General features: G+C 47.4%; 1 protein-coding gene across 1 annotated transcript in view; it reads right to left on the reverse strand.

The window, feature by feature from the left end:
- The window catches only part of HHAT (hedgehog acyltransferase), a 375,962-nt gene that overhangs the window by 349,391 nt on the left and 2,026 nt on the right, over positions 1-24,545 (reverse strand). Inside the window, exon 2 of the mRNA XM_040351495.1 lies at positions 4,730-4,848. Coding sequence (XP_040207429.1) covers positions 4,730-4,832 — 103 coding nt within the window. The 5' untranslated portion in view covers positions 4,833-4,848. The remainder of the gene's footprint in view (positions 1-4,729; positions 4,849-24,545) is intronic.

The raw sequence follows: 24,545 nt of genomic DNA on the forward strand, positions 1-24,545 counted from the left end.
TAAATAACAGGAACTACGCTAAAAAGCAGCACACATTTAGTATAATCAATATGAAAATTGTCATCTGTGTCCCACTGGGGAGATAACTCTCTCATTCCTATCCTGTAGTCACAACAGGACGTGTGATGAAATCTCTCCAAAAGTGAGGAAAATGTCACCAGGAAGTTTTCCAATGTGTTGCAGTTCTGATGACAATGCAGTTTTGGATTTGTCCTTGCTTACATTCTGAAAGCAATCACCAAGATAAATAGAGGGTGAATCTCCCTAATAGGGGTACAGACAGCAATACAAATCTGACAGGCACTCTAATCCATTTTCATCAAAAACAGAAAAAAAAAAAAAAGCAGTTATACACTACAACCAAACAGAAAAAAAATAGGTTGGGGGCTCCAATAAATATCCCTATAATAAATGTGTGCATATACTGTGGGGGAGATTTACTAAACCTTGTGCACTCAGAATCTGGTGTAACCAATCAGCTTCCAGGTTTTAGCCCCCCGCTCACTTCGGGCCAATTTGACATGTCAAATCGCATGCCAAATCGAAACCTATTGCAGGTAACGGCACCGTCCTAATCAGTGCAACGCCGACTTTGCGGCCCCGCACCGATTCCTAAAAGTAGTTCCTGCACTACTTTTGGCGACTACGGGGGCGATTTCAATAGACATCTGTGCATGAACCCGCACAGATGTCTCCCATATCGCCCCAGAAGTCGGACTGAAATGCCGGTTTGAAATTTCAAACCCGCATTCAGGCCGGGTTTACACTGGTACAACAAACGTTCCCGACATTGGGAGCAGATGTCGCATGATGTGTACAAATCAATGGTTCCCTATGACAGCCGTCTTAACTGGTCCGACACAAGTCGGTATGACTTTGAAAAAAGTTCCTGCACTACTTTGGTCCGACTTTCATCCTACTTCAAGCCATTGAATATCACTGAAGTCGGATCAAAATCAGATCATCGTCTTAACTGATACGTCTTTGGCATGCGACTTGTGCTCCGAGGATCTTAGTGGGGAGCCCGATGCCAAGTAAAAAAAAATAATTTAAAAACGGCGTAGGGTTCCCCCTCCAAGACCATATCAGACCCTTTGGTCTGGTAGGGATTTTAAGGGGAACCCCCACATCAAAAAAACAGGGTGGTGACGTCTATCATTCAGAGACCCCGCCCCCTCGTGACGTCACTGCCCGGGGCATGATGGGGTGGAGATGTCACAAGGGGGTAGGGCCTCTGAATGACGTCCCCGGGTGGCTATGCTCCATGACTATATAAGTAATGGCACACGGTCACCTTAGCATTACTGCGAGAGCGAGTATTGGGTGAAGATCGGAGGGAGAACAGAGGGAGAAGACAGTGGAGAGAGGTGACCCGGCAGCAGAAGACGACATCAGCGGAGGGAGAAGAACCGGAGGATAAAGATATTCACCTGAGGGGGAAGAAATCGGAAAGCAGAAGAGACACCGAAGCCGCTTTAATAAATTAATTTGTCAAAAACCTGTTTGCGCTTTTTATTTCTGACATTTTTTTTTTAGGTGAATAGGTAGGGGTACAATAGTACTACAATTGTCTTGCAGGTTTTTTTTTTATATGGGTTTACAACCACTTGCTGACTGCCCTATGCCAGTTTTACTGCTAAATGGCAGCAGCTCTGCGCCGCATCACATAATTAATATATATATATATATATATATATATATATATATATATATATATATATATATATATATATACACTTGATCCTGCAGGGAGGAAGATAATCGTGTGCCGGGCACTCGATGTCTGCTGCCACCTGACGATTGAGACAGAGATCAAGAACGGAGTTCCGTTCTGACGGGGGACGGGGGGGGGGTGGATATTGTGTTCCCTCTCTTTTCTTAGTAAAAGCAGCGCATACAGTTAACCCTTTGATTGCTCTAGATGTTTAGCCCCTTTCTATCCAGTCTCAATAGTACTGTGCATTTAGCACTGATCGCTGTTTTAGTGTCACTGGTTCCCGCACAGTGTCAGTTAGGTGTCCGATAGTCACGTGCAATATCGCAGTCCCACTATAAGTCGATTGCCGCCATTACTAGTGTAGCGCCTGGTTGCTTTTAAGTACCGGTGCTATTTAAAATTAGAAGGGAGCTCAGAGTGTTAGTTAAACTCTGATCTGGTTAATGTGTTTAAATTGGGTCTCTGTCTCAGCTTGCCTGTGCTGTGGGCTCATTCTGTTGTGCTGGGGTGTTCTTCCCACCCCAGTGCAGTAGATGGCAGCAGTGGAGTCAAGGTTTGGGTGCTCTTCCCCAGCAGCCAATCAGGAGGGTTGAGCCTCGCTTTGCATGCTGGGGGAGGGTATTTATGGGGCAGATGCCATTGGTTCTTCTTCGTCCATTGTGGCACCCACCTTTAGGGTGACCACATAACGGCGCCCCGGCGTTATGGCCTACCTGGCCCGGGCGTGCGTGCCACGCGGTGTTCCTGGACCATGTTGGTCCGGAACATTTGAGCAGCAATGGGGACCCAGTGATCGACTGGGTTCCCACCTCTGAGGATCCCAAGCAGTATAGCTGTTCGGTGGGGAGTCTGAGGAGCGACAATGAGAGGCTGGCGGTCCAAAAGGATTTCGGCAAACCACCGGAGATAGATCAAGGTAGCCGGACACTGAAGGATTGATCACCTGTCAATCGGTACCTGGGCGACGTTAAGAAGGAGATCCAGGTGTTATTCACCTAAGGAGGATTGCCTTTGTAATTGTAATTAGAGAGGGTCTGTGGAAGAGACTTTATCCTGCAAAGGTTTGAGCGATACTCTGGCTGCCAGGTCAGTGAGACAGGCCTGTCCAGGTACGCTATTCCCACTCAAGCAGTAGTGGCGCAGAGAAGTGTTACGCTTGGGAGCAGGACTGTTTCCCTATTGATACGCCTGAATTTGCTATTCTCCTTTCTTCTTCAACTCTACTTTCCTCACCACAAGTTTATTTGTTTTTACCCGGCTGGGTCATAAAGAGCACAGCAAAGAGCACCTGTTGCGGACATTCCTTTACTTTTGCTATATGCACCATTCACCCCTAAGAATTCGGAAGAGCCACAAGGTAAATGTGCCACCCAAAACAAACCAGCAGCTCCTCCGGGGGTAGTGCTACACTAGTATAAGAAAAAAAAAATTCCATAACTACATCCCATAGTTTTTAGAGGCTATAACGTTCGCGCAAACCAATCAATATATACTTATTGGGATTTGTTTTACCAAAAATATGTAGAAGAATACATATTGGCCTAAACTTTTGAAGAAATTTTATTTTTTACATTTTCTTATTGGAAATGTTTTATAGCAGGAAATAAAAAATAGCACAAAAAAAAAAAAAAACGCAGAGGTAATCAAAAACCACGAAAAAAAAAGCTCTATTTGTGGAAAAAAAAATTAAACCAATTTGGGTACAACGTCGTACGACCGCGCAATTGTCAGTTAAAGTAACGTAGTGCTGTATCGCAAAAAATGGCCTGGTCATTAAGAGTGAAAATGTTCCGGAAAATAGTGGTTAAAATATTCAGATCCATTATTATCGTATGTTAGGTCTGCATTTCTCAGGCGTATGACAGGTTTACTGGAAGCCTCCTTTTACTTTGTTTTTTTGTTTTTAAGATGCCATCCAGACAGGGCTGGTGGAAGGATTTTTGACACCCTAGGCGAAACCTAATTTTGCTGCCCCCCTCCCCCCACATTGGCTCCACCCCTATGCCCTGCCCATATATACCCCACCTTTTTAAAGAGGTGCCCATCAATGCAGCCTCACCCGTGCCCATCAATGCAGCCTACCAGCGTCCATCAATGCAGCCTCACCAGCGCCCATCAAATGCAGCCTCACCAGCGCCCATCAAATGCAGCCTCACCAGCGCCCATCAAATGCAGCCTCACCAGCGCCCATCAAATGCAGCCTCACCAGCGCCCATCAAATGCAGCCTCACCAGCGCCCATCAATGCAGCCTCACCAGCGCCCATCAAATGCAGCCACACCAGCGCCCATCAAATGCAGCCACACCAGCGCCCATCAAATGCAGCCACACCAGCGCCCATCAAATGCAGCCACACCAGCGCCCATCAAATGCAGCCACACCAGCGCCCATCAAATGCAGCCACACCAGCGCCCATCAAATGCAGCCTAACCAGCGCCCATCAATGAATGAATGTTTGCTTGCTTCCATTTATTCAGGAGTCAGGTTTCAGACACAGTCCTCCGCCGCCGCTGCGCATCTGACACTATGGGGTTGATTTACTAAAGGTAAATCCACTCTGCACTGCAAGTGCACTTGGAAGTGTAGTCGCTGTAGATCTGAGGGGAAGCTCTGAAATGAGGGGAAGCTCTGAAATGAGGGGAAGCTCTGGTGATTTTATTATCCAATCATGTGCAAGCTAAAATGCTGTTTTTTATTTTCCTTGCATGTCCCCCTCAGATGTACAGCGACTGCACTTCCAAGTTCACTTGCAGTGCAAAGTGGATTTGCCTTTAGTAAGTAACTCCCTATGTGCAAACGGAGCGGCGGCTGCCTGCACCAGTGGCCGGGCACCCTAGGCAGCTGCCTAGTTTGCCTAGTGGTAGCATCGGCCCTGCATCCAGAATAGTAGAAAAGGTTTAAAAGTTAGGCCAAAATTCTAATAATTTTGTATCGTGAGATTCAAAGTAGTCATCATTTATCACAGAATGATATGAAGAAAGGTGAAGTTACTATAAAACAAATATTGCGTTACCTCTGGAAGACAAGTAGACCTCATAGAATAAATAGAAATGAATCCCCAGTGAGAGGAGGAGGTATATGTTGTACTCCCATGCAGACAGCCGCTCCTGTTTCATAGTGTTAGGGATGGACCTGGAAAAAATAGATTTATATATTAGATGACATAATCTCCCAATAGCGCTCCTTCATTGTCACCCAATCACACAGAATTCCCCACAAAGACAACAATTAGCTTATTCAATGCATATTGTGCAGGCATGGCTTACTGTTGTCGCCATCAGGAAACCCGCCCTGAGAGTTACCAGGCAGTCATTGATGGAATAAAATCTGTTAGCACAAAGATGCAACAAAGAATAAGGGCCCCTTCACACGGGGCGGATCAGTAATGATCCGCCTCCGTGTGTCCGTCAAGCTCAGCGGGGATCCTCCGTAAAATCCCGGCTGAGCCGTCGGCTGACAAGGCGGTCCCCGCACACTGTGCAGGGACCGCCCTGTCTTTTCTCCGCTCTCCACTATGGGGGGATCGGATGAACACGGACCGTATAACCGTGTTCACCCGATCCGATTCGCCAGACGGAAGAAAAATAGGATTTTCTTCCGTCCGATTTTGCGGAGCTTTGTGGAGGCGGGTGATTACGGGTGTCAGCGGATGGTCATCCGCTGACACCCGCAATCACATAGGGACCAATGTATGTCCTGTTTTCATCCGCAACGGATGGATGAAAATAAGGACATAGGGTCCACACGTCTGAAAGGGGTCTTAAAAATAAACCAATTGTTTTTTTTAACACACAGAAGTCACACTTTCATATGTTTATTATGTGTTCTGTTTTCCAGGGGATAAGGTACGTGCAGGGCCGATTCTAGGCAGAGTGCGCAGGGTGCTCCACACCCAGGCGCCGCAGCTCCAAAGTGCTCCCCTCCCTCCTCCTTGTCTGTGTCCAGAGGCGGAGCGCATGTAGCAGGTCCTGGGGTTCCCCATCCAGCTTGCTCTCTCCACTGGCAACTGACAAGAGCACATACCTTCCGCTGTCCCCGGAATCTGGGTTGGGTACCGCAGCGGAACCTAGTACCGGAACACGCTCCGGTACTAGGCTCCACTAATTAATTCTGTCCGGTGTGCGTGGAGCAGTCTCCTGTCTGCCCCGCCCCCTCTGCGTGTGTCGCTTCTTCTCCCATAGACAGTGTGATGAGAGGCTTCTGGGTGGCCGGAGCTGCTGCCAATCATCCCGTGCACTCACAGAAATGCTCTCCGGGTGCCACCCTCCTAGTAACCAAAGATGCCACGTATGCCCCGCCCCCTGTAATGTGCTTCTGCTCCCAACGCGCCTGAGTTACAGGGATCTATTGGACAGGTACTGATCTATGGGGACACCTGATGTGGGGGGCTCTGATGGGGTACAACTTCTGGGGGGGGCTCTGATGGGGGCCACCTGCTGGGGGGGGCTCTGATGGGGGGCACTAATGAAGACTTCTTAGGGGAGCATCTCTGTGTTTGAGTCATAGCTATAGAAACATTTGTAAAGGGGAGGGGTTAGTAAGATGATCACGCCCATGTGGGGGCGCCAGCAATATTTCTGCACCCAGGTGCCTGTGACCCTAGGATCGGCCCTGGGTACGCGTAGAATTTGTAGCATCTTCCTATGTGCGGTCTAAAGCTAGCTGTGAGGTTGGAAAGGGCACCCCTCATCCCTCCACCCAACAACGCAGCTAGCAAGGAGACGGCTGCCTTGACACACACCACTTTTCTTCATCTCTAAGCAATTGCCAGACACAAGCATCTCATGAGGAATGCAGGGGGAGAGGGACTAAAATGTTCCAGGCAGGAGGGCCATTTCATGGAGAAAATCACCATCTTTCAAAACAGCCATCTAGCTGCATAGTCGGAATACAATAGAAGGAGAAGGGGTGCCTCGTTTCTTCTCACAGCTAGCCTATTGCATTGGGGTGCCATTTGAAAATGAATGCACCGTGGTTTATGCGGTTAAACACTCATTATCAATATGTACAGTGTTAATGACAGGGCTCGACAAACCCCAGGAACCAGATCGCCAATGGCGACTTGAAATTGCATCCTGGCACCTGGGCCCATTCACTGTTGCAGGGATGCACAATTTCTATCGCCCAATGCTCAGGACATTGCATTACATTCATTAGATTACAGGGGAGACATTGGGGGTCTTTTAAAGCGGGGGTTCACCCTAAAAAAAAAAAAATTCTACTATGCCATCCAGCATACTAGCGCGAGCTACAGTATGCCTTTATTTTATTTTTTTGCACCGTACTCACAGTTTAATCCCGTAGTTAAGTTTCTATGCAGAGGGGAACATGATTGACGGCCGGCTATGGCACGTCACGTTTCCCGAAAATAGCCGAAATAGGACTTGGCTCTTCACGGCGCCTGCGCAGTCAGCTCCTAGTCTGTGCGCAGGCGCCGTATAGCGCTGTGAAGAGCCGAGTCCTACTCCGGCTATTTTCGGGAAGCGTGACGCACCATAGCCGGCCGTCAATCATGTTCCCCTCTGCATAGGAACGCCCATTCCCAGCGGGGAGTCTGAAACTTAACTACGGGATTAAACTGTGAGTACGGCGCACAAAAAATAAAATAAAAAGGCATACTGTAGCTCACGCTAGTATGCTGGATTTCATGGTAGAAACTTGTTTTTTAGGGTGAACCACCACTTTAAATCAATAAAAATAAGCGTATATTGATTGGTTTGCGCAAAAGTTATAGCGTCTACAAAATAAGGGATTTATTTATGGCATTTTTATTATTAACTTTTCTTTTACTAGTAATAGCGGTGATCAGCGATTTTTACTGCGACATTGCGGCGGACAGATCGCAAACTTTATTTGGAACATTGACATTTATACAGCGATCAGTGCTATAAAAAAAGCCACTGATTTTAGTATAAATGTCACTGTCAGGGAAAGAGTTAACACTAGGGGGCCCTAGGGAGGTGTTTCTAACTGTGGGGGGGGAGGGGTGTAGTGACTGGAGGAGGAGACAGTTCGCTGTTCCTGATAACTAAAAACAGCAGATCTGTCTCTCCTCCCCTGACAGAATGGGGATCTGTCGGTTTACACTGACAGATCCCCCGTTCTGTCTCTCTCAGGAGTGATCACGGGTGGCCGGCGTACAATGACAGCGATTCATCCAGGAGAGCCAACCTACCACGGTACAACTGCGGCCGCTGGTCTTTAAGTTGTTAAAGTGTTACTAAACTCAGGACCCTGCATTCACAATATCTGGTCTCCCACAGAACATGGAAATGCAATTATTTTAGTAAATATAAATTGCTAAATACCTTTTCTCATCAGCAGTATATAGCAGTCTTGTGACTTCTGTCAGTGTCTGGTTAAAGCTTGTAGGGGGTGTTTTCCTTCTCCTCTGAGTTCGCTAAAAGCCATGTGGGGGACACAGAAAACACGTGCTCTGGTCAGTTGAGACCAAAATGTTACTTTTTGGCCTAAAAGTAAAACACTATGTGTGGCGGAAAACTAACACTGCACATCACCCTGAACACACCATCCCCACCGTGAAACATGGTGGTGGAAGCATTATGTTGTGGGGATGCTTTTCCTTAGCAGGGGTAGGGAAGCTGGTCAGAGTTGATGGTGAAGTTGAATGGAGCCAAGTACAGGGCAATCTAAGAAGAAAACCTGTTAGAGTCTGCAAAAGACTTGAGACTGGGGCGGAGGTTCACCTTTCAGCAGGACAACGACCCTAAACATACAGCCAGAGCTACAATGGAAGGTTAAGGGGGGCACACCTCCATGGGAATGTGGCTGCTATCCCACTCTATTAATTTGCAGTGGGTGCAATTCCCTTTAAGAATTTCAGTGGTATCCCAGGTGGGCTATTAAAGCCAATGGGAACACATGGGATGCTGGTCCAAAGGTTTTTAAGGCAACTGGATCCAGTTCTGGTCCTTTTTGGACCTTCAAGCAAAAGGAGGTCCCTCCTGCCCACTCGTCACGGTACTTTATGTGGTTTTAGCCACCCTGGATCCAGAGGGGGCGTTGTTTATATACACAGTGGAACCTTGGTTTACGAGCGTTTTGAAAGACGATCAACTTTTTTTTTTAAATCCTGACTCGGTTTGCAAATGTGGTCTTGCAAAACTAGCAGAATTCAAGCCAATGGTGTGTGAAGTTCCATATTAGGCCAGAGGTGCGGGGGCACCAGTGACACTCGGAACGGTTCGAAAATACTTGGAATCACTCGCAAATATTCGGAAACTCTCCGTCCCCGAGTCTTTCCAGGGGTTTACGAGTTAATTCGAGCTGTCCCTGAGTATTTCCGAGGCTATCTGGCGCCCCCCCCACCTCTGGCTACATGCGGTATTGCATGCCATAGAAGTCAAAGCGGAACAAATTATCTTCGTTTCCATTGACTTCTATGGGGAAACTCGCTTTGATATGCGAGTGCTTTGGATTACAAGCATTCTCGAATGGATTATGCTTGTAATCCAAGGTTCCATTGTATATATTCATGTTCGAGTTCTGATAACTGGGCAATGAAGTGGAATCTGTATTGTATTTGATTTGAATTGAAATCTGCTTAAAATAAAATAAATTTGTTTTATTTTGGTAAACCAATAAATATACTGCGGCCTTTTCATACCAATTTCTTGTGTTCGGTGTTTTCCTTTATTATTAGCAATGTTGGTGGGGGGGGGGGGGGAGTGCAGGCCGACAATCGCATGGTTTAGATCAGGGGTCTCAAAGTACCGGCCCGGTTTTAAATGGCCCGCAGGCAGGGCGGGTGCCGCGGAAGTGTAGATCGAGGTGCATGAAGAGTAGCGCAGGAAGCGTCTGTCATAAGTTCACTTGTCTCTCGTGTCACACTGCTACTCCCCGGCGGCCCCTCCTCTCTTTTCGTCCATCCCCATTTGCTTGTGACATCATCTGAGATGGACGAGAAGAGAGGGGGGGGCTGCCGAGGAGTAGCAGTGTGACATGAGAGACAAGTGAACTTATGGCAGACGCTTCCTGCGCTACTCTGCCTTTGAAGAAAACAACAAGTAAATGCTGACCTGTGCCCTGGTGTGCTCTCATGTGCCCTGATTGTGCCCTAATGTGCTCTCATGTGCCCTGATGTACTTTCATGTGCCCTGATTGTGCTCTCATGTGCCCTGATTGTGCTCTCATGTGCCCTGATGTGCTCTCATGTGCCCTGATGTGCTCCCCATGTGCCCTGATGTGCTCCCCATGTGCCCTGATGTGCTCCCCATGTGCCCTGATTGTGCCCTCATGTGCCCTGATTGTGCCCTCATGTGCTCCCATGTGCCCTGATTGTGCCCTGGTTGTGCCCCATGTACCCTCATGTGCTCCATGTACCCTCATGTGCCTCATGTACTCTGATGTGATGGGCTCTGTACATCAGGGTACCCTGTGCCCTGTACCCTGATGTGCCATGTGCCCTGTCCTGATGTGCTCTCATGTGCCCCATGTTCCCTGATGTGCCCTGATTGTGCCCTGGTGTGCTTGTATGTGCCCTGATATGCCCCATATGCTCTGATTGTGCCCTGATGTGGCCCATGTACCCTGATGTGCCATGGGGCACATCAGGGCACAATCAGGGAACATGGGGCACACCAGGGAACATGAGAGCACATGGGGCACAGCACATCAGGACAGGGCACATGGCACATCAGGGTACAGGGCACATGAAACAGCACATCAGGGTACAAAGCCCAGCACATCAGGGCACATGGCACATCAGGGTACAGGGCACATCAGGGTACAGGGCACATGAAACAGCACATCAGGGTACAAAACCCAGCACATCAGGGTACATGGGGTACCCTGATGTGCTGGGCTTTGTACCCTGATGTGCTGTTTCATGTGCCCTGTACCCTGATGTGCCCTGTACCCTGATGTGCTGTGCCCTGATGTGCCATGTCCTGTACCCTGATGTGCCATGTGCCCTGTCCTGATGTGCTGTGCCCTGATGTGCTCTCGTGTGCCCCATGTTCCCTGATTGTGCCCTGATATGCTCTCATGTGCCACATGTGCCCTGGTGTGCTCGTATGTGCCCCATGTGCCCTGATATGCCCCATGTGCCCTGATTGTGCCCCATGTACCCTGATGTGGCCCATGTACCCTGATGTGCCATGTGCCCCATGTACCCTGATGTGCCCCATGTACCCTGATGTGCTGTTTCATGTGCCCTGTACCCTGATGTGCCATGTGCCCTGTGCTGATGTGCTGTGCCCTGATGTGCCATGTCCTGCTTAGTGCCATGTGCCCTGTCCTGATATGCCCTGCCCTAATGTGCCGTGCACCCTGATGTGGCCTGTTGTGCTGTACCCCTATGTGCTCTGATGTGCCCTGTACCCTGATGTGCTGGGCTTTGTACCCTGATGTGCTGGGCCCTGATGTGCTCTTGTGTGCCCCATGTTCCCTGATTGTGCCCTGATATGCTCTCATGTGCCCCATGTGCCCTGGTGTGCTCGTATGTGCCCTGATATGCCCCATGTGCCCTGATTGTGCCCCATGTACCCTGATGTGGCCCATGTACCCTGATGTGCCATGTGCCCCATGTACCCTGATGTGCCCCATGTACCCTGATGTGCCCCATGTACCCTGATGTGCTGTTTCATGTGCCCTGTACCCTGATGTGCCATGTGCCCTGTCCTGATGTGCTGTGCCCTGATGTGCCATGTCCTGCTTAGTGCCATGTGCCCTGTCCTGATATGCCCTGCCCTAATGTGCCGTGCACCCTGATGTGGCCTGTTGTGCTGTACCCCTATGTGCTCTGATGTGCCATGTACCCTGATGTGCTGGGCTTTGTACCCTAATGTGCTGGGCTTTGTACCCTGATGTGCGCTGTGCACTCATGTGTGCTGTGCCCTGTGCCCTGATGTGCTGTACCCTGATGGTGAGTGGTAAGTGTGTAGTGTAGTGGTCAGTGTGCAGTGTAGTGGTCAGGGTTAATAATGCGTTCGCTGACACCAGTACTGTTTTTGAAGTTTGAAAGTTTGCATGCGGCCCCCCATGGGATATGGAAACTTGTCTTGTGGCCCTCAGGTAATTTGAGTTTGAGACCCCTGGTTTAGATGAATATGCTTTTATGTGTTAGAATGGCCCAGTCAAAGTCCAGACCTAAATCCAATAGAGAATCTGTGGCAAGACTTTCCATCCAACCTGACAGAGCTTGAGATATTTTTCAAAGATGAATGGTAAAAAATATCACTCTCTAGATGTGCAAAGCTGGTAGAGACATCCCCAAAAAGACTTGCAGCTGTAATTGCAGTGAAAGGAGGTTCTACAAAGAATAGACTGGGGGGGGGGGTGATTACAAATGTACCCCACACTTTTCACATATTTGTAAAAAAAAATTAAACCCATTTATAATTTTCTGTCTAATTTACAATTATGTGCCACTTTGTGTTGGTCTATCTCATAAAATGCATTTACGTTTTTGGTTGTAACATGACAAAATGTGGAAAATTTCAAGGGGTATGAATACTTTTTCCAAGGCACTGTATATAGCAGTACAGGCATATCATGAGATGCAACAGCAACTGAATAATATTAAACCCGGGCTGAAAGAAGGGGAAGTGAAGAGGCTGGAATAAGGAACAGACTCGGCTCTCTACAAAGCCAGTATGCAGTGTGTAGGAGTGGGAGAGAATGGAACAGTGGGGGGACGTGAGTGGGACGGAGCCGCGGGAAGGCTGATGGGTAGGTAACACAATGCAGCGGGTGATACTGGAAATAAACAGCACTATTGACTACAGAATAAACTGGCCAGGGATGTCATCCAGGACGGCTGAGCCACATAATCTCTCCTGAAGCTCCTACTGTGTCATTCTGGGAGGAAAGAGTCACAGAAAGACAGATAATGGAAGACCGCGAATGCGGATAGTGAGCGCATTGCAGAGCGAGTTCTACAGGAAAGGTGTAATGTCAGAGCACCGAGTCCACACCGTACTGCAACCTGACTCAGAGAACACAACCGCCCCACAAAGTGCCTCTAATTTCTATGGTGGAGTACATGATCTGCAGCAGGCAGCTTATTAAAGTGAACTCTATAAAAATCAAGTCACAAAGTTTTGATGCTCTGTAATCATTAAAGTGATTGTACAACACTTGTACCTACAGGAAAGCCTATAATAAGTAGATACTGTACTGAAAATATCTCCTAAACCTGCACGGTTTAGGAGATATTTACCATATACGTCATCGGCGCATGCTCACTGAAGAAACAGCTCAATCGTGCCATTTCTAACGGGCTTGTGCCGTAACCGGTGGCTCCCGTTTGCATGCGCGGGAGTGACGTCATCGCGGCTCAGGCCAATCACAGCGCCGGACACCACGAACCTGGAAATAACCCCGGGAGACATGTCGCCGGTCACAGCGGTGTACGGGGACCACTGCAGCAGCTTTGATCTAAGGTAAGTATTTCATTATGTGGTAGTATGCGATGCATACTAGCTCATTATGCCTTTGTCTTGCAGGTTTCATTTATTTTTTAAATGTGTTTACAACCACTTTAAAGTGGATGTAAACCCTCACATATACCCAGTGAAGTTAACAGCCTCAGAAGATACACAGAGCTGAACAAAATCTCCTTACATAAGTTTTACATGTATATCTGCTGTCTTCAGCTTTATATATTCTTTAGAAAGTTCAGATTCTGTTAGGAGATTTTCTCTTCCTGTTCAGCACTGCAGTGAAGCCTGGGCATACAGCAAAAACAGCTGATTGGAGAAAAGGCAAACCCCCCTCTCCTCATAGGTAGAGACTTTCAGAGCTGTTCATTGAATAGTTTAGCACTCTTCTAATTTGGCTGTTTTTATCTCAGATGTCGGAAAACTTATCAGGAGTTATCAGGCTGATAACAGAAGAACCGAGCAGGAGAAAGCCACTGGACTTAGTGATTTGAAGAGAGATAAGAAAACACTACAGATATATGTGCCCAGCTCAAATTTCATGAATCGGGTTTACATCCACTTTAAGGGCTCATTCACAGCATGTCCATTGCATATTTCAAGGGAGGCTCAATGCAAGGGCACATAGAAAACAATTGTGTCCTGTGTCCTCTATAACAGGGGTCTCCAACCCCCGGACCGCAAAGTCTGCGCTATCTGAGGTACGGCGGCAGCGGGCGAGCAGAGAGTTCGCCGCACTTCCGCCCACACAGCCCCGCCGCACTTCAGCCCCGCCACACTTCCGCCCACACAGCTCCGCCGCTACACTGTTAGGGGTGAAGCAGGCGAGCAGAGAGATGACATCATCTCCCACTGCCCGCCCTGCATGTGGCAAGTAACTGTGGCAATCTACATCTGGTGGCATGTGGCAAGTGACTGTGGCAATCTGCATCTGGCGGCAATCTGCATCTGGTGGCATGTGGAAAGTGACTGTGGTAATCTGCATCTGGTGGCATGTGGCAAGTGACTGTGGCAATCTGCATCTGGTGGCATGTGGAAAGTGACTGTGGTAATCTGCATCTGGTGGCATGTGGCAAGTGACTGTGGCAATCTGCATCTGGTGGAAAGTGACTGTGGTAATCTGCATCTGGTGGCATGTGGTAAGTGACTGTGGCAATCTACATCTGGTGGCATGTGGCAAGTAACTGTGGCAATCTGCATCTGGTGGCATGTGGCAAGTGACTGTGGCAATCTGCATCTGGTGGCATGTGGCAAGTGACTGTGGCAATCTGCATCTGGCGGCAATCTGCATCTGGTGGCATGTGGAAAGTGACTGTGGTAATCTGCATCTGGTGGCATGTGGCAAGTGACTGTGGCAATCTGCATCTGGTGGCATGTGGAAAGTGACTGTGGTAATCTGCATCTGGTGGCATGTGGCAAGTGACTGTGGCAATCTGCATCTGGTGGAAAGTGACTGTGGTAATCTGCATCTGGTGGCATGTGGTAAGTGACTGTGGCAATCTACATCTGGTGGCATGTGGCAAGTAACTGTGGCAATCTGCATCTGGTGGCATGTGGCAAGTGACTGTGGCAATCTGCATCTGGTGGCATGTGGCAAGTGACTGTGGCAATCTGCATCTGGTGGCATGTGGCAAGTGACTGTGGCAATCTGCATCTGGTGGCATGTGGAAAGTGACTGTGGCAATCTGCATCTGGTGGCATGTGGAAAGTGACTCTGGCAATCTGCATCTGGTGGCATGTGGAAAGTGACTGTGGTAATCTGCATCTGGTGGCATGTGGAAAGTGACTGTGGTAATCTGCATCTGGTGGCATGTGGCAAGTGACTGTGGCAATCTGCATCTGGTGGAAAGTGACTGTGGTAATCTGCATCTGGTGGCATGTGGTAAGTGACTGTGGCAATCTACATCTGGTGGCACGTGGCAAGTAACTGTGGCAATCTGCATCTGGTGGCAATCTGCATCTGGTGGCATGTGGCAAGTGACTGTGGCAATCTGCATCTGGTGGCAAGTGACTGTGGCAATCTGCATCTGGTGGCATGTGGCAAGTGACTGTGGCAATCTGCATCTGGTGGCATGTGGAAAGTGACTGTGGCAATCTGCATCTGGTGGCATGTGGAAAGTGACTCTGGCAATCTGCATCTGGTGGCATGTGGCAAGTGACTGTGGCAATCTGCATCTGGTGGCATGTGACATGTGACTGTGGCAATCTGCATCTGCTGGCAATCTGCATCTGGTGGCATGTGGAAAGTGACTGTGGTAATCTGCATCTGGTGGCATGTGGAAAGTGACTGTGGTAATCTGCATCTGGTGGCATGTGGAAAGTGACTCTGGCAATCTGCATCTGGTGGCATGTGGCAAGTGACTGTGGCAATCTGCATCTGGTGGCATGTGACATGTGACTGTGGCAATCTGCATCTGCTGGCAATCTGCATCTGGTGGCATGTGGAAAGTGACTGTGGTAATCTGCATCTGGTGGCATGTGGCAATCTGCATCTGGTGACAGGTTCTGCATTATGGTGAGTTTAACTATTTAATTTTATATTACAATACAATAATAAAAATAATGTGCTTCAATCCTCCATATTAACCACTTCATTACTGGGCACTTAAACCCCCTTCGTGCCCAGACCAATTTTCAGCGCTGATGCATTTTGAATGACAATTGCGCGGTCACACAACACTGAACCCAAATTATATTTTTATCATTTTTTTCCCCACAAATAAAGCTTTCTTTTGGTGGTATTTGATCATCTCTGCGATTTTTATTTTTTTGCGCTATAAAAACAAAAAAAGACAGAACATTTTGAAAAAAACCACAATATTTGTTGTTATAATAATATCCCAATTTAAAAAAAAAATGTACTCAGTTTAGGCCGATACGTATTCTTCTACATATTTTTGTTAAAAAAAAAAAATGGCAATAAGCGTATATTGATTGGTTTGCGCAAAAGTTATAGCGCCTACAAAATAGGGGAAAGATTTATGTTTTTTTTTTTTTACTAGTAATGGCGGCGATCTGCGATTTTTTTGTCAGGCCTGCGATATTGCGGCGGACACTTTTGACACAATTTTGGGACCATTCACATTTATACAGCGATCAGTGCTATAAAAATGCACTAATTACTGTATAAATGTGACTGGCAGGGAAGGGGTTAACACTAGGGGGTGAGGAAGGGGTTAAATGTGTACCCTGGGTGTGTTCTAACTGTGTGGGGGGAGGGGACTGACTGGGGGAGGTGACCAAAGCTGTGTCCCTATGTACAAGGGACACAGCATTGGTCTCTTCTCTCCCTGACAGGACGTGGAGCTCTGTGTTTACACACACAGAGCTCCAAGTCCCTGCTGTCACCGTCGATCGTGGGTACCTGGCGGACATCGTGGCCACCAGGCACGCGCATCGGCTTCCCAGTGTTTCCCCACTGCGCGCCCCCAGTGGCACGTGCAGGGAATGTAAATAGCAGGACGTCCAGGGACGTCCACCCGGCACTTGAGAGCCGCGCTATGGACGTCTTTGGTCTATAGCGCGGCCCTCTAGTGGTTAACCATGGTGTTGTGATGATTGAAGTGCTAACACCAACCATTTCCTGACAAATTGGCCGCGAAAAACCGCATCGTCACCCATATTCACAAAATTTGTACAATCAGAAAAAATTATTTTAGTTTCCCTGCAACCCATATTTTATTTTTCATGAGAGATAAAAAAAGATTCCTCTGATCTTTAATCCACTGTGAATCGATGGTTGGCAGACATTTGGGAGCCTCCAGGTCAGGGGTAGGCAACCTTAAAGTGGTTGTGCACCGCTTTAAAAACCTCCAGAAGGATTTGCGGAAATTGCGTAGATCGCCGGACAAGATTGCGGTGATCTGTCCCCGGAAGTGGGAGCCGATACCTGGTTTTGACAGGTATGTGCTCCCCTCGAAAGGTGCCCAATGTGGCACTGGAGGGGGGGAGAAATCAGATCCGTGGAAGTTCCATTTTTGGGTGGAACTCCGCTTTAAGCGAAAGAAGGTGCATGACATCTCCGACACTTATCTCTATTATTTATATCTAACAAGTTTATGGCTCTGCCAGAACATACACTTGCTGTGAGATAGGCACAGGGGACAGCTATGCCCTCCCTTCCCTATTCAGAGACAATGTTGTATTTTGTAAAGGAGGTCACATAATCCAAAGACTCCTGTGAATGAGCAGGAGGAGGGGAGAGGCGGAGATGCACCAACTCTAATGTTGAACATGCTTAGGCATGAAGCTTCAGCGTGGGGCTCCCAGAAATACAATGAGAGCATAAGACTATCAGATGAAAATAATAGAGACAAGCCCAGGAGATGTCATGCACCTCCTTGGACTTGACTCATAGTGTGCCTCCATTTTTATTATTTTTTTTACAAAAGGAGCTAAATTCCTGAGTTCAGCTTTAACAAGCATTTTGGTACAAATCTCAGCAAGAACAGTTTTATTTTTTGCTACACAAAGGGCAAATACTTTGCTGCTGTTTGTGCTCCAACAATATAAATTCAAAAAACAACACACAACTCATGAGGAAACATTACAGTGGGAGGGAGATGCTAAAAGGTACAGGGAGATCCCTCAAAGAGAACAAACAAACCTGAACCTCTTTTAATCGATCCGTATTACAGTAAAAGATACCAGGCTGATCGGTACCTAGCTGAGCAACACAAAGTAGCAGCAATCGGCTTGCTGGAGAATTTTAGAAAACAATTTACTTGTATACATTTGTTGCCCTCTAGTGTTTGTTTTATTATCCTTTCACTACTGGAGCTTTTTTCATTTTTCCACACACACATTAAAATGTGCATTTTTCACCTTAACCACTTCAATACCAGGTACCCCGGAAAGGCACAATTTAGGACAGGAGCTCGGGACCATGGGGCCTCTTATGTACTTTCAACTATAGGTCCATAAGGATAATACGTTGATTTTTAGATAGGGTAGGGAATGATATGTATGTATTTGAAGGGGTATAATATATGTATGTTAGAAGACTGTTTTGTAATGAATTTAAATGAAAACTAATAAAGAGATTTAAAAAAAAATACCAGGTACCACCCCCCCCCTCCCCCTTTTCCTGCCCAGGACAATTTTCAGCTTTCAGCGCCGTCACACTTTGAATGACAATTGCGCAGTCATGCTACACTATATCCAAATTATAATTTTTATAATTTTCTTCCCAAAAATAGAGCTTTTATTTGGTGGCATTTGATCACCTCTGGAGTTTTTATTTTTTGCTAAACAGAGCTGCACGATTCTGGTTAAAATGAGAATCACGCTTTTTTGGCTTAGAAGATAGATCACGATTCTCGTGGGGTAACATCATTTTTCACATTAACCACTTAAGACCCGGACCAAAATGCAGGTAAAGGACCCGGACAGTTTTTGCAATTCGGCACTGCGTTGCTTTAACTGACAATTGTGTGGTCGTGCGACGTGGCTTCCAAACAAAATTGGCGTTCTTTTTTTCCCACAAATAGAGGTTTCTTTTGGTGGTATTTGATCACCTCTGCGATTATTTTTTTTGCGCTATAAACAAAAATAGAGCGACAATTTTGAAAAAAATGCAATATTTTTTCCTTTTTGCTATAATAAATATCCCCCAAAAATATATATAAAAAAAAATGTTTTCGTCAGTTTAGGCCGATACGTATTCTTCTACCTATTTTTGGTAGAAAAAAATTGCAATAAGCGTTTATCTATTGGTTTGCGCAAAATTTATGGTGTTTACAAAATAGGGGATAGTTTTATTGCATTTTTATCAATAATTTTTTTTTTTACTACTAATGGCGGCGATCAGCGATTTTTTTCGTGACTGCGACATTATGGTGGACACATCGGACAATTTTGACACATTTTTGGGACAACTGTCATTTTCACAGCAAAAAATGCTATAAAAATGCATTGTTTACTGTGAAAATGACAACTGCAGTTTGGGAGTTAACCACTAGGGGGCGCTGTAGGGGTTAAGTGTGACCTCATATGTGTTTCTAACTGTAGGGGGCGGGGCTGGACGTGTGACATCAGTGATCGTGTTTCCCTATATTAGGGAACACACGATCAATGACAGCGCCACAGTGAAGAACGGGGAAGCTGTGTTTACACACAGCTCTCCTCGTTCTTCAGCTCCGGGGGACCGATCGCGGGACTCCAGCGGCGATCGGGGCCGCGGTCACAGAGCTTCGGACCGGGTCGCGTGCGCGCGCGACCCCATGGCTGGGCTTAAAGGGCCACGTACAGGTACGTGGATGTGCCCAGCCGTGCCATTCTGCCGACGTATATCGGCGTGAAGAGGTCCTTTTTTTTTTGGTTTTGTATACGTTGAAGTGTATTTTTTCCCAAAAATTGCATTTGAAAGACCGCTGGGAAAATACAGTGTGACATAAAATATTGCAACAATTGCCGTTTTATTCCCTAGGGTCTCCGCTAAAAAAAAAAAAAAAAAAGTACAGTAAAACCTTGGTTTGCAAGCATAATCCATTCCAGAAACATGCTTGTAATCCAAAGCACTTGTATATCAAAGCATTTTTTTTACAGGGTATAAAAGAGAAGAGAGGCAGCTCCAAGTGTAGCAAGAAGTTACTAAATGGTGTACCTCCATTAAATGTAACCATATTGCTACACTTAGGGGCTACTCTCTTCTTTTTTATACTCAGTTGTGACATGACGCTACTTTTATATCAAGACATCGCTTGTATATCAAGGCAACATTTATTAAAACATTTTGCTTGTCTTGCAAAACGCTCTCAAACCAAGTTACTCTCAAACCAAGGTTTTACTGTATATATAATGTTTGGGGGTTCCAAGTAATTTTCTAGCAAACAATACTGATTTTAACTCAAGAAACTAGTATCAGAAAAAGATTTAGGCCCAGATTCTCGTAGGAGTTACGCCGGCGTATCTCCAGATACGCCGTCGTAACTCTGAGTTTGAGGCGTCGTATCTATGCGCCTGATTCTTAGAATCAGTTACGCTTAGATTTGTCTTCGATCCAACCGGCGTAAGTCTCTTACGCCGTCGTATCCAAGTTGCATATTTACGCTGGCCGCTAGGTGGCGCTTCCGTCGATTTACTCGTCGAATATGGTAATGAGCAAGATACGCCGATTCTCAAATGTACGTGCGCCCGGCGCATTTTTTTACGTCATTTACGTAAGGTTTTTTTGGGCGTAAAGTTACCCCTGCTCTATGAGGCGTACCAATGTTAGGTATGGACGTCGGAACAGCGTCAAATTTTTCACATTTTACCTTGTTTGCGTAAGTCGTCCGTGAATGGGGCTGGACGCAAGTTACGTGAAGTCGTCCGTGAATGGGGCTGGACGTAAGTTACGTTCACGTCGACTAGGCGCAATTTAATTTGAAAATTCAACGTGATACTGAGCATGCGCCGTTCGATAAAAGCGTAATTTACGTGGGGTCACAAAACATTTACATACAACACGCCCCCTACCAGCCTAGTTTGAAATAGGTGGGCTTACGCCGTATCAGATACACTACGCCGCCATAACTTAGAGCGGAAGTTGTTTCTGAATACGGGACCTGCCGCTCTAAGTTACGGCGGGGTAGTGTATCTGAGATACGCCACACCAGCCTAAAGATAGGCGTTTTTTTGAGAATCTGGGCTTTAGACTTTAAGTGGTTAAACTTCCTTGCATTTACCCAGAAGTGTATCCCTTTGATCTAAGAAGGAAGCTGTTACAATGTTTCATGTTGTTAAAAACTTGGCAGACTGCCCAGATTTTGTCTTTAGAGAGCTGAGTGAGCAGAGAAGTCTCTCCACTCGTTATATGAAACAATCGGCAAACTCTGCAATAGAGATCGTTGGGGTCGTTGAATCGAGATCACAATTTTTTAACGATTAATTGTGAAGCTCAACTAAACATACTTAAAAGGCTGACATTTTTGAAAAAAAAAAAGTTTTTATTAGTTTCGGTCATAAAAGTTTTCTCCTTCACTGGTGGGTACTGACGAGGTGGCACGGATATGTAGAATTGATGGGCACTGATGGACACCAATAGATGGCACCGATGATGAGGTACTGACACCAATTGGCACTGTGGTGGGCTCTGATGTGGGCACTGACAGACTTCATTGATGGGGCACTGCTGGCAGCTGTTGGACACCAATCGGCTCTCCCTGTCAGTACGAACCAAGGAATGCCATTTACCAGCACTTTCTGGTTCACCCGATCACACCTGATAACGTGGTAAGACGCCTCAGTCAGAGGCTCCTTACCGCGATGGGAGATGCGGTGTGTCAGACTGACACACCACACTAGCGATTGCCGCCCACGGGCACACGCCGGCATGTTATCCTGCTGGATGTCATATGACGCCTAGTCAGGATAACAGAACCACCGCCCAGACATCAATCTGCTATAGGCCGGGCAGGAAGTGGTTAAGGGCTCTTTCACACGGGTATTCCACCCGACGGACTCCGCTTTCCTTAGCGGGGATCGATCCGTTGACACTGTGCTGAGATGGACCTGTCAGAATCCCTCTCTCCTCTATGGGGAGATTGGATGAAAATGGACCGCCTGTCTGTTTTCATCCTCCAGACGGAAGGAAAATAGGGTCACCATCCATGTGGATTTGGCGGACAGGATCGGATAGCAGCAGGTGTCAGAGGATATGTCACTGCTGACATGCGCCGCTCCATAGAGGTGAATGGAGGGGGTCCGATCAGGTCCGCCTAAAAAAATTACAGATGGACCTGATCTGAATATATGTTATGAAAGGACAGGGCCTGGAGAATAAAAAGCTAACAATATTTGCACAACTGCTTAAGGGCCCCTTTCACACGGGGCGGATCCATTTTGACGGACTCCCCTTGCTCAGCAGGTATCACTCCCGTTGATCCCCGATGAGCAAGCAGATGACAGGTCCATATCCACTCACTGTGCAGAGACAGACCTGTCATAGTCCCGCTATCCTCTATGGATATTATTGTGTTCACTGACACCAATGATGGAGGTCAGCCCTCAAATTTTCCACTCGCTTACTCGCATTTTGCATGATTGAGGGTGAGCGTGGGCTACCTCGGCGAGCTCCGCCGGTAGGCGGGGTTGAATGGGAGCCGTTCTCCCAGCGATAAGCCCAGGGGAAAAGAGAGTGGAGGAAGAGAGAGGGCCACCGGATCATCACAGAGCAGGGATTGCCGTCCGCTCGCGGTCAATCTCCGCTCTGTGATGATCCGATCGTTCTCTCTTCCTCTCCACAGGTCACGCTGCAATGATGGGTGCTGGTGAGGCTGCTTTGGTGGGCACTGGTGAGGCTGCTTTGGTGGGCACAGGTGAAACTGCATTGATGGACACTGGTGAGGCTGCACTGGTGAGGCAGTTTTGGTGGGCACAGGTGAGGCTGCATTGATGGACACTGGTGAAGGTGCACTGGTGAGGCAGCTTTGGTGGGCACAGGTGAGGCTGCATTGATGGACACTGGTGAGGCTGCATTGGTAGGCACTGGTGGGCACTGGTGAGGCTGCACTGGTGGGCACAGGTGAGGCTGCACTGGTGGGCACAGGTGAGGCTGCATTGATAAAAGTTGTTGTTAATATTTATTTTTGTAACTTAATTCTGCATAAAACATTTAAGTGTCATTTCATGAGATAATTTATGAAGGTGTGTTTAGGGGCGGGGCAGGGTAGAGGTAGGTGCCGAGTAACCCTTTAGGCCTGATGGAGGTTATTCTTGAGTCCACTGACACCAATGCTGGGAGTTATTTTACTCCAACTTCTTCAGTATACTTTGTGATATGCTACAAAAATGTAGAAACACCAAAATAATTTGGCATTGAGGTGTGAAAACGCGTCGCTTTTGAATGTCCCTCTCCTGGGGTTGAGGGCGGCAATTGAGGCCTAATATTCAAGTTGAGAATCGCTTTTATTTTTAAGCTCTGCAGTGCCCACACCAGAAACCGACACCAAGTGCAAAAAAAAAGTGCCCCCTGGACTTGATCCCTCGGGGCACAAGACTCCTGATGGGGACCGGGTACTCGCGCTCCACCCAGCCACAACCACCCAGAACCCCATTTTTCACGGGACCTGCCAAAGTGAGGTGCACCCAAGTACTTGGTGTGGCTCTCCCACAGTGAGACCTCATGAGGGGGGGGGGGGGAATCTGACCATAAGGCCCCTCCAAGACTTTCAGGATAAGTCAGAGGACCTGCACCCTACTTATGGGAAGTAAAGAGCTCAATTCTAACATTACAATGAGCTGACCTGTGACACGGACATTATGCTGGTCTTTTTTTTTTTTCGTACATACCGTTTTATCTGCATTTTCTCTCCGAATTTCCCGCGGGAGTGGGTGTTCCTATTCACAGGGTAAGTTATTGACGTTCTTCCGACCGCCGCATACAGCGCGTCATGAGTTGCCGAAAGAAACCGAACGTCGGGTCAGCGCTATACGACACCTGCGCACCGACGTTTGGCTTCTTTCGGCAACTCGTGACGCGCTGTATGCGCCGGTCGGAAGAACGTCAATCACTTACCCTGTGAATAGGAACGCCCACTCCCGCGGGAAATCCGTGGAGAACATACAGATAAAACGGTATGTACGTAAAAAAAAAAAAAAGACCAGCATAATGTCCGTGTCACAGGTCAGCATATTGTAATATTAGAATTTTTTTTTTTTTTAGGGTGAACCCCCACTTTAAGGACCGCCTAACACCGATATACGTCGGCAGAATGGCACGGCTGTACGTGATTGTTTTTTTGCCCAGCCGTGGGTCGCAGGCGGGCGCCCCGGTCCGAAGCTCCGTGACCACGGATCGCCGCCGGAGTCCCGCGATCGGTCCCCGGAGCTGAAGAACGGGGAGAGGTGTGTGCAAACACACCTTCCCCGTTCTTCACTGTGGCGCTGTCATTGATCGTCTGTTCCCTGATATAGAGAAAGGCGATCACTGATGTCACATGTCCAGCCCCCCTACAGTTAGAAACACATGAGGTCACACTTAACCCCTTCAGCACCCCCTAGTGGTTAAAGCGGGAGTTCACCCAAAAATCAACTTTCTGCAGTTAGATCCAGCATACTGCTGACATCTGCAGTATGCTGGTCTTTTTTTTGGTACTTATCGTTTTAGCCGTATTTCTTCTATGGCTCCGAGCGGGGATTACTTCCTGGTATAGGCGTTCCCTGAAGACAAGCAAGTTGATTGACAGCCTTCGATAGCGCGTCACGGCTTCCGAAAATCCACACGAGTGACACTCTGCAATTTACGGCGCCTGCGCAGTCAGCTCTACACGGCAGGCGCAGGCACCGTAAACAGCCACTGTTTTCGGAAGCCGTGACACGCTATCGAAGGCCGTCAATCAACTTGCTTGCCTTCGGGAACGCCCATTCCCCGCAGGATTCCCCGCTCGGAGCCATAGAACAAATATTGCTAAAACGATAAGTACCAAAATAAAAAAAAAAAAGACC

Source organism: Rana temporaria, chromosome 4, assembly GCF_905171775.1.
Source record: "Rana temporaria chromosome 4, aRanTem1.1, whole genome shotgun sequence".
Taxonomy (NCBI): domain Eukaryota; kingdom Metazoa; phylum Chordata; class Amphibia; order Anura; family Ranidae; genus Rana; species Rana temporaria.